The sequence below is a fragment of the Schistocerca nitens genome, chromosome 10 (assembly GCF_023898315.1).
Source record: "Schistocerca nitens isolate TAMUIC-IGC-003100 chromosome 10, iqSchNite1.1, whole genome shotgun sequence".
NCBI lineage: Eukaryota > Metazoa > Arthropoda > Insecta > Orthoptera > Acrididae > Schistocerca > Schistocerca nitens.
Genome location: NC_064623.1, coordinates 229,614,501 through 229,632,019, shown reverse-complemented (window position 1 = coordinate 229,632,019; position 17,519 = coordinate 229,614,501). Strand labels below are relative to the sequence as shown.

The 17,519-nt window shown below is 43.8% G+C and overlaps 1 protein-coding gene and 1 non-coding gene across 2 annotated transcripts in view; both read right to left on the bottom strand.

Moving 5' to 3' along the window:
- Positions 1 to 4,929: 4,929 nt before the first annotated feature.
- The window catches only part of LOC126210171 (UTP--glucose-1-phosphate uridylyltransferase-like), an 89,452-nt gene continuing 76,862 nt past the window's right edge, over positions 4,930 to 17,519 (bottom strand). The window contains exon 11 of the mRNA XM_049939328.1: positions 4,930 to 5,458. Within this exon, the coding sequence (XP_049795285.1) occupies positions 5,351 to 5,458 (108 nt within the window). The 3' untranslated portion in view covers positions 4,930 to 5,350. The remainder of the gene's footprint in view (positions 5,459 to 17,519) is intronic.
- Trnat-ugu (transfer RNA threonine (anticodon UGU)) lies at positions 12,519 to 12,592 on the bottom strand. The gene has a single exon. It is a non-coding gene; the product is annotated as a tRNA-Thr (tRNA).

Below are 17,519 nucleotides of genomic sequence, written 5' to 3'. Positions count from 1 at the left end.
ATTCCGAACTTTTTGTCACTGTTCACCATGTTTCTCCTTCTTCTTTGTGGCGCACTTTTATTCTTTTTGCCCCTCGATATAGCCACTTGTTCGAACACTGTGCTTTTAACAACATAAATATTGTGACTTCTGGATGTGTTTCCTCCTCTTTGTGGGTGACACTTGTTTACGCATAATACTTTCCTCGGAGCTGCAACTGACACTATTGCACACGTTATTGGTAATGTAATGTGAATTAGCGATTCAGGACACAGTCGTATTACCGGTTGTCTCGGCCGCCGGCGCCAGCGCTGGAGTTGCCTGCTGCTGTGGCTGCAGCAAAGAGTGTAACAGCCACGGCGGGGCCAGGAGCGGTCAGTGGCAGAGTGGCGACTGGCACGCACAGTGGCGCCGGGCTAGCCGTGCGGCCCTGGCTCAACTTCCTCCTGACTATTCGTATTTTTCTCCACAGTCGCTCATTGGACTCCTTTGGTTTACAAGTCGTCTCTTACAAGTGAAGTAAAAACAAATATGAACATAAAAGGGTGGTGTGCAAAGTGTTACACTTGTTGGACTTCTTCAGTTATTAATTAAACTACAGTCGTGTAATCTTTGTTATGCCTGTTGATGGTTTTACGAATACGTCAGTGGGCATAATTTATCTTAATGCTGAATTTTTATTTCCTTTACGTTCTTGAGTTCCTGCTTTAGAAAGAATGCATTTTTAATTTTTAATTTGTTTTTACTGGTCTATTCTATAAAATCTTGGTCCCTTTTCTTCAGTGAAATATATCCCCTCCAGTGGGTTATTTGAATAAAGAGGGCAGTGTGATGCCTGTGCCATGTACTAAGTCTTGCTGTTTCATATTGTAAACTGGAAGCTTAGTTTAGAATTTGTTCGTTAGCTCCTACGTTCTTCTGTATTGATGGCATGTTGAGTTGTAATGTGTGCTTTTATTACACGATTCTACAAGACTTTAATATCTGGTGTACGCTATCCGTCGTAATTTTAATGTACGCTGCTCGATGTGACTTACGCCTACCTTATGTAATACGGTTTGGGAGAGCCAGTCCTGACAAAACTCTACCATCTGGTGAGCAAGATGTAAGAGACAGGCGAAATACCATCGGACTTCAAGAAGAATATAATAATTCCAATCCCAAAGAAAGCATGTGTTGACAGATGTGAAAATTACCGAACTATCAGTTTAATAAGCCACGGATGCAAAATACTAACCCGAATTCTTTACAGAAGAATGTAAAAACTGGTAGAAGCCGACCTCGGGGAAGATCAGTTTGCATTCCGTAGAAATATTGGAACACGTGAGCCAATACTGTCCCTACGACTTATTTTAGAAGCTACATTAAGGAAAGGCAAACCTACGTTTCTAGCATTTGTAGACTTAGAGAAAGCTTTTGACAACGTTAACTGGAATACTCTCTTTCAAATTCTGAAGGTGGCAGGGGTAAAATACAGGGAGCGAAAGGGTATTTACAATTTGTACAGAAACCAGATGACAGTTATAAGAGTCGAGGGGCATGAAAGGGAAGCAGTGGTTGGGAAGGGAGTGAGACAGGGTTGTAGCCTATCCCCGATCTTATTCAATCTGTATATTGAGCAAGCAGTGAAGGAAACAAAAGAAAAATTCGGAGTAGGTATTAAATTCCGTGGAGAAGAAATAAAAACTTTCAGGTTCGCCGATGACATTGTAATTCCGTCAGAGACAGCAAAGACCTGGAAGAGCAGTTGAACGGAATGGACAGCGTCTTGAAAGGAGGGTATAAGTTGAACATGAACAAAAGCAAAACGAGGATAATGGAATGTAGTCGAATTAAATCGGGTGATGCTGAGGGAATTACATTAGGAAATGAGACACCTAAGTAGTAAAGGAGTTTTGCTATTTGGGGAGCAAAATAACTGATGACGGTCGAAGTAGAGAGGATATCAAATGTAGAGTGGCAATGGCAAGGAAATCGTTTCTGAAGAAGAGAAATTTGTTAACATCGAGTATAGATTTAAGTGTCAGGAAGTCGTTTCTGAAAGTATTTGTACGGAGCGTAGGCATGTATGAAAGTGAAACATGGACGATAACTAGTTTGGACAAGAAGAGAATAGAAGCTTTCGAAATGTGGTGCTACAGAAGAATGCTGAAGATTAGATGGGTAGATCATATAACTAATGAGGAGGTATTGAATAGGATTGGGGAGAAGAGAAGTTTGTGGCGCAACGTGACTAGAAGAAGGGATCGGTTGGTAGGACATGTTCTGAGGCATCAATTTAGTATTGGAGGGCAGCGTAGAGGGTAAAAATCGTAGAGGGAGACCATGAGATGAATAGACTAAACAGATTCAGAAGGATGTAGTTTGCAGTAGGTACTGGGAGATGAAGAAGCTTGCACAGGATAGAGTAGCATGGAGAGCTGCGTCAAACCAGTCTCAGGACTGAAGACCACAACAACAACATGTAATACGGTTTTCATTCTGATTTTATATCTCGTGTTATTTTAGTACTGAAGACAGTGACAAGTGACTGAAATCGATTTGTGCTAATAGATGAATTCAGATTGTTACTACCGCGGCTGCCGTTGAGTACACGGCTTCCAATGGAATCCAACCGCTATAATATTTTGTTGACACGGAGAAATGATCGCCGCTATAAAAGAAGACGAATCAGAGTTGGCACGGGAAGATTTAAATCTTCACTCTTCTCGAGCGCTGTTAGAGAGTGGAACGGTGTGCTGGCCCCGCGCGTTAGTCGGTGACAACAGCCCAGTGTAGACGGACAGGCGGCCTGCCGCGTGTTTCAGGGCGAGCCTCGGTGGATCGGCGGCAGGCCGAAGGTGACCAGGAGCCGGGTGGCGGCTGCACGTGGCCAGGCAGTCGGCCGGCGAGCGACTGGGAGGGGCGGGCGGGGGCGGCGGTCCGGTCCCAAGCAGCGGGCGGCGCTCTTAGCTGTGCGGGCTTCCGGCCACGACGGGTGGGGAACGTAGTGGTGAGTGAGACCTTGTTGTGCAGGCGAGTGCGCCCGGCTTGACCAAATTAAGCTAGCAAAAGGTCACAGTCTTCAACTGCAGTGAGGCCACCGTAGATCATACGTATTAAAGCTGGAAAATTTTATTTCATTGTATAATGTTAATCTCTCCTTGTTGCTGGTAGTCGATGTTTTCTTGTTGCCATTTATTGTGGCCAGCGGAACGTACTCTGTTGCTGATTTCGCTTTCTAGTTGATTAATTACATCCTTAGAGTCAGTTAAGGCTTTTGGTTGGATATATTTTAGTTTTTGGTATTCTGAGCTAAGACTGGTTATTGGGTATTTCCTTGTTCTTGTTTTACAGTTGTGATATTATTTTGAGTGTAACACGAGGGGGAGCTAAAAAGTAACGCCCTCTAACTTTGTATGTGAAAGTTCTCGAAGTTTTTTAAACAAAACAAAATTTATTAACGTCCTGCACTCGTACACATATTTATGTCTCAACCTAGAGATCACGGCCACGAACACATTGCCCACAACGAGAGACGAGTTCGTTTAACTTGACGGAGCCACAACGCCACCTCTGTTTGTCGCGCTGCATCACCACCAAAGTCGGCCGACTGGACGAGGCGGACCCAGGGCCTCGCATTGGTGCAGGTTTCGCAGCGCTCCTGTGTCGCCTGCCAGTGTCTGCTGAAAGAAGGGCTCGACGTGGGGTCCCGGTGTATCTCGTCGGCTGTCCTCCCCTCTGACCTTCGTCATACACGCTGAGGTTTAGCACTAGCGTACCCTTCATTACGAGCACGAACAAACCACCGTCGCGCACAACCGTACACAGCTTTCACAACGCTACGGATTTCAACTGGAGGCCTGTTTTCTGCGGTCAGAAACTCGATTACAGCACGCTATTTCTCACCCAGCGACACAGTTACTTTATACAGCTCGATGATACGCTGCAAAATTTGGAGCCTTCCACAGGCAGAGGGCTACAACTTGCGTCAGGGAAGCAAGAAAGTCGACAGAATAACGTAAATGGCAAGAAATACCTCAACCGATATTGAGAACAGAATACAAAATTCGGCGGCATTACTTTTCATCACGTCTTCGTACTTCTGGCCACCGTATTTGTAGAAGTTAGCGAGATACAAAGGGGCAAGCTATTTTATCGTGCGTTTTATTGTGTTAGATATTAAATTTTTACTAAGCTGAGCTCTGATTTCCTCTTTTGCGTCCTTTTTTTGTACGGGCTTGCAGTTGGAATTAGTTAATAAATATATTTAAATGTCGTTCAGGATTTACGCCCGCAAAAGCCACTTTTCTACTCTCAACGTTTCCTGCGTCACGATATATAATGAAGGGACAGTGAAATGTAACAGAGACAGATGCAGACAAAACGTAAGTATACTCTTTATTATTTAAAAAGTAGCTGCTACAGCTGTTAATACATATATCCGACTGCGATACAGGACGGCCACGGAAACATGTTAGCGCTTACCTACGGAACCATTCAGGCGTGCACCTCTTCGTCCGAAGCAAATCGACGACCACGAATGCTCTTCCTTAGGGGCTCCAAAAACATGGAAATCGCATTGGGAGGTATTGCGGTTTTGTGGGGAATGTGTAAGGACGAGACTTCTGCAGCGTAGTCTATACAGCCTTGTTGGGCAGGCTTTATCCTCCAAGTGCAACTGAACGATGCTGTCCGTCTGGGCCCCCGGCCGTTTGGACTCGATGGAGCGTTTCAGTGTCTGCAGAGCGTCCCACGTACCGACGCGCAAGCTGTGGCGCCGTGTTCCACAGCGGGCCCTCGCAGTCAAAGGAGGCGGCGCGCCTCTCGTTTGGAGTATGCTGAAGAAGTTGCGCTGGAAAGTCGCGATCTTTCCCCCTACGATTTCCAATTTTAGATGCGTGTTAAATGAAAGAAGGTATCTGTGTCTTTGAAACACTGAATGGGCACTTTTGTGGTTATAAGTCTGAGTACAAAGTAATTGTTTTCTTTATTCTGCTTTCGTTACATTATAAACATCTTAATACCACTTATAATTGCACATTCTATATGTACTTGTTTACATGTTTCATTATCCCGATACTTTACAATAAACATTGTCTGGAAACAGACACAGCCTTGTCAGAATGTTTCACATTCGCACCATAAATTCTTTTCCACTTGGTACTAGAGTTTTAACGTCACATACGAGAACAGTATAATCAGGTACTCTTGACCACATACCCTGCATATTCCACAACGCGCCATTTTTTTTCACCGGTAATCACTCTGGGAATTCCCAGACAAATGCGGGATGACAGATGATTTGTCCTGGACAGAACACCGCTTAAATTCCTCGCCTGGTTACACATTTCGTAAACCCAAAATTCTTTCATCGACTAGATGAGACACTTTAATGGTCCAGTATTCTCATATTTCCAGAAATGATCTTGTTTTCCAGTACGGAGCCGGATGGGATGTCGATCCTGTCCCCGTGGTTGGCGATGATTATCACCGTACCCTGCAACACACAAAGAGTCGTCCGTCAGGCGGGTAACTGTTTCACAGCACGTGGGAGAGAGAGAGGACACAGATCCACATAGCTAGAAAAGAATTGCAGGTAGCTTAAGATTAATGCAACAGATACTCATGTATATGATGGGCGTGTGGTCAGTTTTTTGCCAACCAAGTGTTTAACTATAATAAACTAATATGATACCGGGATATTGCTCTTATCACACACGGAACACGCGAGTAACGTCCTAGCTAGCTGCTAATTAGCACGCTACCCATTCCCGCATAATACAGTGTGGCATCAATGAATCGCACGGAGAATATGCACAATAAGGCTGAGGCACGTTTTGATTCTTGTCAGTGAAGGTGACAGAATAACTGCGTCACGCGCCATTTTGTCACTAAGAAGAAGACCACACGCTAATCCGATTTTTATAATTTTTCCCACTTCTGGTACGCGAAGTCCGGACCTCAACTATCAGCGCCCCACGGCAGTTTTATCGACAGACACTGTGGCTCCAGCTAGGTGGCTTACTTTCATTTTCCATCCGATGAAAATCTTTTTTTACAAAGCTGAAGGTTCAGCGAGCATTTACATGAATCGTAAAATACCTAGAGATGGAAGAAAAACCGGCAGCGCTCGAACTGGCAGCGGGCTCCTCGTTTCGGTCATCGCTTTTTCTCCCTTTTCTCTCATTCAGTTCGAATAACTTAGTCATTTAAATATAAAATTCATCAAATATGTGGTTATTAACAAGCCTATAATTTTCTCTTTTATGGAAAATTTGCATCTTAATTCAAACTACATGCAGCAAACTGAATAGCCAGTTATCATTGCAATCATAATTTGTTAAGTACTGATTTTTTAAAAATAAAAGACTAGTTTCACGCCCGCTGCTTTGCTCGCATAGACTGCATGGTCTGCACAGATTTTTTGTTTTTGTCTAATCGATTTTTTTTTGTCCACAAACTGCAACACCTTTTAAACCTTTCACGCTACTTAACGGCATAAAAACATTGTGTTTCTGGTTGTACTTCTGACGAAAAAGCGATTCTGGTAGCCCATGATTTTTGTTAATCATGACTTTTACGTTCTTATGGTGATATTTCCATAGAAAATTTCCTCCCCTAGCGCATGTTTCTATGCATCTAACCGAGAAGCGAAATACAAATTTTCGTAGAATTAACTTCAATTTTTATTAATGTATCAAAATATTTTCTTTTTTCATTACTTATTTTACCCCCTTAGAGGTTGAACTTCTAAAAACAGTGAAACATGTATTTGTCTAACAGAGGAGCCAAATACAAATTTTCATAGATTTAGGATTAAAAATGCTTTTTTAATAATGAGTTAATTTAAAAAAACTTTCACCCACTATTTTATTGGTTGAATTTCCAAAAATGCTGAAACGGATACAGTTTTTAAATTTCTCAATAAGAAACCAAATAACAGTATTCGTAGTTCTAGCTTCAAAATTTTCTTAATAGCGACGTGCTTTAAAAAAATCCAGTGTTCGTAGTTCTAGCTGCAAAATTGTCTTAACAGCCACATGTATTCAAAAAGCCTTTTGTCCGCCGTTTTATTCGTCACAGGATTAATTTCCAAAAATGTCGAAATACGTATTTTTATTATTTCCTATCGAGAAAACAAATACCAGTTTTCGTAGTCCTAGCTTAAAAATTGCCTTAACAGAGACATATTTTCCCAACGTTTCACTCCCTTAGAAACGGAATACTGAAAAATCCCTTCCTTAATGACGCCTACAGTATAAGGTGGACATCCTATCGAAATTTCAAGTTTCTATCGTTGTTGGTTTGGTCTCGACTATGATGAGTCAGTGAGTCAGACAGTCGGGACATTGCCTTTTATTGTTTGAACTAAAAAAACATACAAATATATTTTTAATCTTCGTGTTTTACAGCTCACGGCACTGGTCGTAGAACACGTAACTTGGTTTAAAAATTTATCACAGCTGGAAATCAAACCGTATCAATCCACAAGGCAGGCGAGCATTTTGCCCAAGAGGAACATGGCCTCTCAACCGAGTGAGTTTTGCTTTTGCCTATTAAACACACTTGGAAGATTTCAAAGTCGATTTTGTCGAGAACTAATGAGAGTTGAATCGAACTACTATGGGGGACTGAGTGCAGAACTTGACATGTCTTAAATATATATAGAAACACCGAAATACAACAGCCACATCGTCTCCTTGTAAGCTCTGCATTTCCGCCAAAACAACTGAAGCTTTGAACAGTTCCTCACGCGTTTTCCACGACCTGTGCTTCGTGTTACACGCGATGCTGCATCCTCGCTGTTTTATCGTGATCCCCATTTTGCGTCGCATTCAGCTGGTGACTAAACGCGTCTGCTCCTTTCATCCACTCAGACGCAGTGCCACAGCGATATACTTGGGACATAAAAAGTGAGAGGTGCGCATGCGCAGACATGTGACAGCAGACAACTGGTGGCCCGAAATCAGGGTTTCCAGCATTTTCTATGACGGGCTTGCTGCTGTTCATGAATAAGGGTCAATTACGCGTCAGTCTTATTAAAAAATTCGAAGACAAAAAGAACGACCCACCACGACAGATTTATTCCAGTGGGACAAAAATCGGTAGATCTACACTACTGGCCATTAAAATTGCTACACCACAAAGATGACGTGCTACAGACGCGAAATTTAACCGACAGGAAGAAGATGCTGTGATTAGCTTTTCAGAGCATTCACACAAGGTTGTCGCCGGTGGCGACACCTACAACGTGCTGACACGAGGAAAGTTTCTAACCGATTTCTCATACACAAACAGCAGTTGACCGGCGTTGCCTAGTGAAACGTTTTTGTGGTGCCTCGTGTAAGGAGGAGAAATGCGTACCATCACATTTCCGACTTTGATAAAGCTCGGACTGCAGCCTATCGCGATTGCGGTTTATCGTATCGCGACATTGCTGCTCGCGTCGGTCGAGATGCAGTGACTGTTAACAGAATATGGAATCGGTGGGTTCAGGAGGGTAATATGGAACGCCATGCTGGATCCCAGCGGCCACGTATCACTAGCAGTCGAGATGACAGGCATCTTATCCGCATGGCTGTAACGGATCGTGCAGCCACGTCTCGATCCCTGAGTCAACAGATGGGGACGTTGCAAGACAACAACCATCCGCACGAACAGTTCGACGACGTTTGCAGCAGCATGGACTATCAGCTCGGTGACCATGGCTGCGGTTACCCTTGACGCTGCATCAGAGGAGCGCCTGCGATGGTGTACTCAACGACGAACCTGGGTGCACGAATGGCAAAAGTCATTTTTTCGGATGAGTCCAGGTTCTGTTTACAGCATCATGATGGTCGCATCCATGTTTGGCGACATCGCGGTGAAAGCACATTGGAAGCGTGTATTCGTCATCGCCATACTGGCGTATCTCCTGGCGGCATGGTATGGGGTGCCATTGGCTATACGTCTCGGTCACCTCTTGTTCGCATTGACGGCACTTTGAACAGTGGACGTTACATTTCAGATGTGTTACGACCCGTGGCTCTACCCTTCATTCGATCCCTGCGAAACGTTACATTTCAGCAGGATAATGCACGACCGCATGTTGCAAGTCCTGTACGGGCCTTTCTGGATACAGAAAATGTTCGACTGGTGCCCTGGCCAGCACATTCTCCAGATCTCTCAGCAACTGAAAACGTCTGGTCAATGGTGGCCGAGCAACTGGCTCGTCACAATACGCCATTCACTACTTTTGATGAACTGTGGTATCGTGTTGAAGCTGCGTGGGCAGCTGTACCTGTACTCGCCATCCAAGCTTTGTTTGAGTCAATGCCCAGGCGTATCAAGGCCGTTATTACGGCCAGAGGTGGTTGTTCTGGGTACTGATTTCTCAGGATCTATGCAGCCAAATTGCGTGAAAATGTAATCACATGTCAGTTCTAGTATAATATATTTGTCCAATGAATACCCGTTTATCATCTGCATTTCTTCTTGGTGTAGCAATTTTAAAGGCCAGTAGTGTACATGTACAGAGAAACAAATGATTACAGTTTCAGGTAAAGAGCTTCACAAATTAAGCAAGTCATTTACAAGTTGGAGCACCTCTGACCTTTACGCAAGCAACTATTCGGCTCGGCACTGATCGATAAAGTTGTCGGATGTCCACCTGAGGGGTTTCGTGGCACATTCTGTCCAATTGGCGGGTTAGACCGTCCAAATCCGGAGCCGGCTGGAGGGCCCTCCCCGTAAGAACGCAAACGTTCTCAGTCTGGGAGATACGGGCGCCCTTACCGGTCGAGGTGTCTGCCGTCTCACAAGTACGAAGACGAGCAGTGAAAACTGTCGTCGAGTGTGGGCGCGAATTGTCTCGCTAAAATAAAGCCCAGGATGGCTCGGCAAGAAAAGCAGCAAAGCAGGACGTAGAGGGGCGTCGACGTACAGCTGCGCTGTAAGGGCAATCGAAGGGGTTGTGCGATGAAGGTAAGCCGCGACCCAGACCACCGCTGCCCGCTGCCGGGCCGTACGGTGGCCGACAGTATGGCGGCTTCTGCAGACACGCCTTGAATCGGGTGTGCAGGCGTCCCGGACGGCGGTGGGCGTCGCCCGCCATACGACGCAGCAGCCGGCAGCGGTGGTCCGGGGTGCCATTCATCTGCACAGTACGAGCCTTCGATTGTCGGCCGCGGCACGCTTGCAGCACACCGTTACGTCGACGACACTCTACATCAGGTTTTCTTACCCTTCACGGCGAGCCATCGTAACCTTACATTTCGGCAAGATAATGCCCCCCTGCACACGGCGAGAGCTTGTACCGTTTGTCTTCGTGCCTGCGAAACCCTACCTCGGCCGCCGGCTCTCTCCCTAGCTGAGAACTTTTGGAGCACTGTGAGTAGGGCCGCCCAACGAGCTGGTGACTCCGACGATCTAGCCCGCCAACTGGCCGGAATCTGGCACTATGTCCCTCACGAGGACATTCCACAACTCTATTAATCAGTGCCAGTGCATAAGGGCCAGAGGTGTTCTGGCGCGTCACTGACTTGCTCAGTTTGCCAAGTTCTCTCACTTGAATAAAACATCCAGTAGTTCTGAAAGTGCCGGCCGAAGTGGCCGTGCGGTTAAAGGCGCTGCAGTCTGGAACCGCAAGACCGCTACGGTCGCAGGTTCGAATCCTGCCTCGGGCATGGATATTTGTGATGTCCTTAGGTTAGTTAGGTTTAACTAGTTCTAAGTTCTAGGGGACTAATGACCTCAGCAGTTGAGTCCCATACTGCTCAGAGCCATTTCAACCATTTTGAAGTCCTGCAAGTGTAGTCACATGTTTCAGTGTACATATACACCACGTCTACCAATGTCGGTTCCATTCGGGTAATTCCTTCGTGGTGTGTCGTTTTTTTGTCTTAGAGTCTATTTTCCGAGCCGGTTTTATTCTTCCCAAGCTGTACTTCAGTACCGCAACTATGCCTCCACGTGGTTCTTAACCAGACAGTTGTAAAGTACTACAGCCTACGTTACTAATTACAAGTATGTTAATTTTAACATCAAAATTACCGCGTCTAAGCGGTGACTTAAGGTTAAAATGATAAAGAGAAAATATACAGGGTGTAACGTTAGGGCACCGTCAAACTTTCACGAAGTACAACAAAATGTGTTACAATAAAATCGGTCGGGAAACGCTTCCGTCATAGAGATTATTTTGTACTTGTCTTCATAATCACATTAATCACGGGAAAAACACAGGAACAGATCGTAGGAGCATTGCATCAAATGTTTTCTTACATGAAATGTTCAACATACCCTCTTGGTTACGTTTGGTTAGAACATACAGTAAGGTAATTCTTAGGTTGTTTCAATTGTAGGAAGGTAATGTTGACACGCATCTGTTTTCATTCCTGGTGCGGGCATGCAATGAACTTCTTTGCTCTAGTAGCACCTAGCAAATAGCATCAACAGCTTAGCGTCAATCGCAGATTCAGTTCGTTGTTCGGTGCGACGGAACTGTACTCAAATGCGGGACTGACAGACGCCCGTCTGCTGAACGAAACGGCGGACGGCGATGACCGTGGCTGCCAGTGTTTGTATCGCGAGCGATTACCAGAGGGGCAGGAGGGCGTGTGATGAAACTGAGGGTCGCCTCGGACAGTTTGGGGTGCTGAAGCCTTCTACTCGAAACTGGGGGACTTGTAGATGGATGAGGACGCCTCAGCTGGACGGGGAAACTTCTTGGAGCATTCGAGGACAGCCCTAGTGATGGCGTGGGACAGTCAGATGAAACGAGCAACCTTCAGCACATCAGAAAAGAGTGCTACATAAAAACCACGTACTACGTGTGCAGGCGCTGTCAGCAGCTGATTTTTCTGCACTGGTACACGTCTGATAATGATTCATTCGACAATGTACAGTTGTTCTTTTCAAAGTAAAAAAAAAAAAAAAACAAAGCGTTTCCGGACATATGTCCGTACAGTACATTTCCTTCCTCTACGTGTGGGAAGTATTTCCCGAAAATTGGCCGTACCTGCTCCGCACGCCAGTCGGAAAGGAGAGGGCATAGGGGGGCTGTGAAGAGGACGCCAGCCAGTGGCACGCACACCGACCCTCTGCAGGGCCTCTGTTATGCAGACGACAATCTGCTCAGCATATACCAGCATAATCAATAATAAAGCGCAGGAATTTGGTCAGTTTCTTTCCAGGAACTCCCCGACATAACAGGAATGATCCACGAAGAAGTTCTTCAATAGAGACTTAAAGTGCGAGGATTATTGCTAAGATTTTATACTTCTCGTGGCAGCCTGTTCAAACTGGATGCGGCAGGATACTGTACGTCATTCTGCACAAGACTCAAGGAGGTGTGATCCAAATACAGATTCGATTTCTGCCCGGTATTAACCGCTTCAAAGTTGCTAGTTCTTCGGAATAAGGCCATACTATTAATAAAAAAAAGATATATATACTAAGATGTCCGAAAGAACAGATACCATCGGTGACCATGCAGCTCGTTAGAATGAAATTACAATGAAATGAACACCGTTAGCTGCTTACAGGCGTTGACATACGTCAACGGGGACAGACGAAATGTGTGCCCCGACCGGGACTCGAACCCGGGATCTCCTGCTTACATGGCAGACGCTCTATCCACCTGAGCCACCGAGGACACAGAGGACAGATGTATGTCCACGCCTGTAAGCAGCTAATGGTGTTCATGTCATTGTAATTTCATTCTAACGAGCTGCATGGTCACCGATGGTATCTGTTCTTTCGGACATGTCAGAAAGAACAGATACCATCTTAGTATATATATATATATATATATATATATATATATATATATATATATATATATATATATATATATATATATATAAGGCTCACCGGCCACTTAACCATCTTCATCTTCTGTGCGAATGCACAAACAGTGCCCGAAATCTTACGGGAATCGGCAATGCGCCGCGAGTAATGAGTATAATGGGCGGGAGCACTACGAATGTAGTGCGGGACAATACGTTGAGAATGTGGGTCTCGCGGGAGGCGTGCCAGAGATAAATCCCTGCAGTCGCGCTATCCTCTGTGTCCTCGGTCGCTCAGGTGGATAGAGCGTCTGCCATGCAAGCAGGAGATCCCGGGTTCGAGTTCCAGTCGGGACACACATTTCATCTGTCCCCGTTGACGTATGTCAACGCCTGTAAGCAGCTAACGGTGTTCATTTCACTGTAAAAAAAAAGATAATTATATAAAGAGAGGTCAGTGTTCGAATTATCACAGTCAAGAAAGCGGATCGAAAGGAGATTCGCAAACGTACAGCATATATTACCCGCACTGCCCCTTTCGTGGCCGAAAATACATTTTGTTTGGGGGAAGAATTAATCCATAATATAATGCCATGCGTCATAAGCGAATGAAAGTAGCAAAGTAGAGTGATTTTGTTGTTCGACTAGTGACTTACTAAAATGACTGTTACAGTGGTAAATATAGCAGCATACAGTTTTTGAGCTATCGCGCTATCGCCAGATCCTGAACGTGGGCTTTCCATGGCAGCCACCACCTGGGAGAGTTCGTATGTTCTGTCTCGCTAATCATACGCCAATTCTGTGTAATCGAAATCTCAGTTTTAGATGAATTATGTCTCAGAAACTGTAAAAACTCTTATTGTGATTCAGCATGAATTTACTTTCTTCAAGCCACGAAGTTATGTCTTGGACTGCAGTATTTGATACATTAGCCAAGTCCCACGTAGTATCCTTCACTACCAAGCTAATGCCATGAGCTGACTACTGAGGCAGCATCCTTCACCCCCCCCTCCCCCCCACCCACCCTTCTTCCCCTGTTAACTCCGCTCCAAACGGTCGCCACCTCCTACTCTTTCTCATTACTGTGCAGAATGATGTTTTACTGTCTGTTCTTAAAGTATGAGAGGAACCAGTTGTGAGCTGCATCTCTTATTCGACAATGGTCCAACTTTTGCTGTAATATTTTCTGATTAGCGTTTTCAGTTGCTGAAGCACGTCTAAAACAAGCTTTACATTTGACAGCAAACTGTGCGACCTAAAGCGATCAGTTACCCTTATGGCTATAGATATAAAATTTTAGAAAGCACTCTATTAATGAAGCGTCAACAGCAATCGGTATAAAACGTTAAAATCCAATGAAACATTCTCGATCGCAACAGAGGTTTATTTTGGTTGGCAGCCGGCTTCGATGCATAATTTAGACCATCTTGTGGCCGTACTTGCAGCAGGCGGCCGTGGGCGGAGCGACACACGCAACAGCTCGGACACGGGGCTGACGGCCGGAGGGCGGTCTAAAGAATACAGCGAACCCGGTTGCCGACCTAAATAATCTTCTGTTGCGCTCGAGAATGTTTCACAGAATTTCAATCTTTTGTATACAGCCTTTTCAATAATTTTGTGAAGAACCAATAGCATAGAATTACGTCTAAAATCGTCTACACTCCCCTTTTCTTCTTTTTTGTATAGCGGTTTGACTAATGAGTAACTTAATAGGCTGGGTAAATGACCATTCCTAAAGGAAAAATTACAAGTGTGGCTAAGTACAGAGCTAACGTATGCGGCACGTTGCTTTAGTACCGAGTGAGGTGGCGCAGTGGTTAGCACACTGGACTCGCATTCGGGAGGACGACGGTTCAATCCCGTCTCCAGCCATCCTGATTTAGGTTTTCCGTGATTTCCCTAAATCGTTTCAGGCAAATGCCGGGATGGTTCCTTTGAAGGTATTAGAGATAAAGTTAGTGAACTGCTTATAGAAGTTGACTCTGAAATTATTGGTATATCTGAACACTTCTTAAATAAGGAGATAATTCAGAGGCTTCCTTTACCAGGATACAGGTTGGCTGGCAGCTTTTCTAGGAGCTCTTTGCGGTGTGGGGGAGTAGCCATGTATGTGAAAAACGCTATCCCATTTGAGTCAATTGATGTTTCAAAGTACTGCACTGAAAAGGTGTTTGAATGTTGTGCAGGTGTGGTTAAATTTAGTGGAGCTAAACTTCTTACTGTTGTTATTTATAGATCCCCAGACTCCGATTTCACAACATTTTTGCTAAAGCTAGAGGAGGTTCTTGGTTCACTTTATAGGAAATACAAAAAGTTAGTTATATGTGGTGACTTCAATATTAATTGTATAAGTGATTGTGCAAGGAAGAGGATGCTGGTATACCTCCTTAATTCATATAATCTTATGCAAACCGTATTCTTTCCAACGAGAGTGCAAGGGAACAGTAGAACAACCATAGACAATATTTTTGTTCATTCGTCATTATTAGAAGGGCATTCTATTAGCAAAAAGGTGAATGGCCTTTCAGATCATGATGCACAAATTTTAAGTCTAAAAGATTTTTGTGCAGCAACACATGTTAAATATAGTTACCAACTTTTTAGGAAAGCTGATCCAGTTGCTGTACAGACTTTTGTAAACCTTATCAAGGAACAAGAGTGGCAAGATGTTTATAGTGCTGATACAGTAGACGATAAATATAATGCTTTCCTCAAGACTTTTCTCGTGCTCTTTGAAAGTTGCTTTCCGTTAGAACGTTCAAAACAGGGTACTAGCACAAACAGGCAGCCTGGGTGGCTGACTAAAGGGATAAGAATATCTTGTAGAACAAAGTGGCAATTATATCAAAACGTTAGAAACAGTCACAATCTAAATGCAGCAGCCCATTACAAACAGTATTGTAAGGTGCTTAAAAATGTTATTAGGAAGGCAAAAAGTATGTTGTATGCAGATAGAATAGCTAAGTCTGAGGATAAAATTAAAACCATATGGTCAGTCGTAAAGGAAGTGGCTGATCTGCAGAGACAGGTCGAGAATATAGAATCAGTGCGTAGTGGGGATGTCCGTGTTACTGATAAGTCGCATATATGTACAGTACTTAATAATCACTTTCTGAATATAGCAGGTGAACTAAATAGAAACCTAGTCCCAACAGGGAATCATATAGCGCTCTTAGAAAAAAGTGTTCCGAGACTGTTACCTGAAATGCTCCTCCATGATACTGACAAGAGGGAGATTGAGTTAATAATTAAATCACTAAAGACCAAGAACTCTCATGGATATGATGGGGTATCTAGCAGAATACTGAAGTATTGTTCCACGTATGTTAGCTCAGTACTTAGCCATATCTGTAACTTTTCCTTTAGGAGTGGTCGGTTTCCTGACCGATTAAAGTACTCGGTAGTGAAGCCACTTTATAAAAAGGTAGACAGGGATAATGTTGACAATTATAGACCTATTTCTATGCCATCGGTGTTTGCTAAAGTTATCGAGAGGGTTGTATATACAAGGTTACTGCAGCATTTAAATTCACATACTTTGCTGTCAAATGTACAGTTTGGTTTTAGAAATGGCTTAACAACTGAAAATGCTATAGTCTCTTTTCTCTGTGAGGTTTTGGACGGATTAAATAAAAGGTTGCGAACGTTAGGTGTTTTCTTTGATTTAACGAAGGCTTTTGACTGTGTTGACCACAAAATATTACTGCAGAAGTTGGAACATTATGGAGTAAGGGGAGTAACTTACAATTGGTTCGCCTCCTACTTTAAGAACAGAAAGCAGAAGGTAATCCTCCGCAATATTGAGAGTGGTAATGATGTTCAGTCCCAATGGGGCACTGTTAAATGGGGCGTTCCCCAAGGGTCGGTGCTGGGGCCACTGCTGTTTCTTATTTATATAAATGATATGCCTTCTAGTATTACAGGTGATTCAAAAATATTTCTGTTTGCTGATGACACCACCTTGGTAGTGAAGGATCTTGTGTGTAATATTGAAACATTATCAAATAATGTAGTTCATGATATAAGTTCGTGGCTTGTGGAAAATAATTTGATGCTAAATCACAGTAAGACTCAGTTTTTACAGTTTCTAACTCACAATTCAACAAGAACTGACATTTTAATCAGACAGAATGGGCATGTTATAAGCGAGACGGAACAGTTCAAGTTCCTAGGAGTACGGATAGATAGTAAGCTGTTGTGGAAAGCCCATGTTCAGGATCTTGTTCAGAAAGTAAATGCCACTTTATTTACCATTAGAACAGTATCTGAAATAAATGACATTTCAACACGAAAAGTAGTATACTTCGCATATTTTCATACGCTTATGTCATATGGTATTATTTTTTGGGGTAATTCTTCTGATTCAAAAAGGGTATTTTTGGCTCAAAAACGGGCTGTTAGAGCTATGTATGGTGTAAGTTCGAAAACCTCTTGTCGACCCCTATTCAATAGTCTGGGAATTTTGACATTGCCCTCACAGTATGTATTTTCTTTAATGTCGTTTGTTGTTAGCAATATTAGCTTATTCCCAAGAGTTAGCAGCTTTCACTCAGTTAATACTAGGCAGAAATCAAATCTGCATGTGGAATGCACTTCCTTGACTCTTGTGCAGAAAGGAGTGCAGTATTCTGCTGCATCCATTTTCAATAAGCTACCACAAGAACTCAAAAATCTTAGCAGTAGCCCAAACACTTTTAAGTCTAAACTGAAGAGTTTCCTCATGGCTCACTCCTTCTATTCTGTCGAGGAGCTCCTGGAAGAGCTAAAAAATTAAGCAAATTCCAGTGTTACATT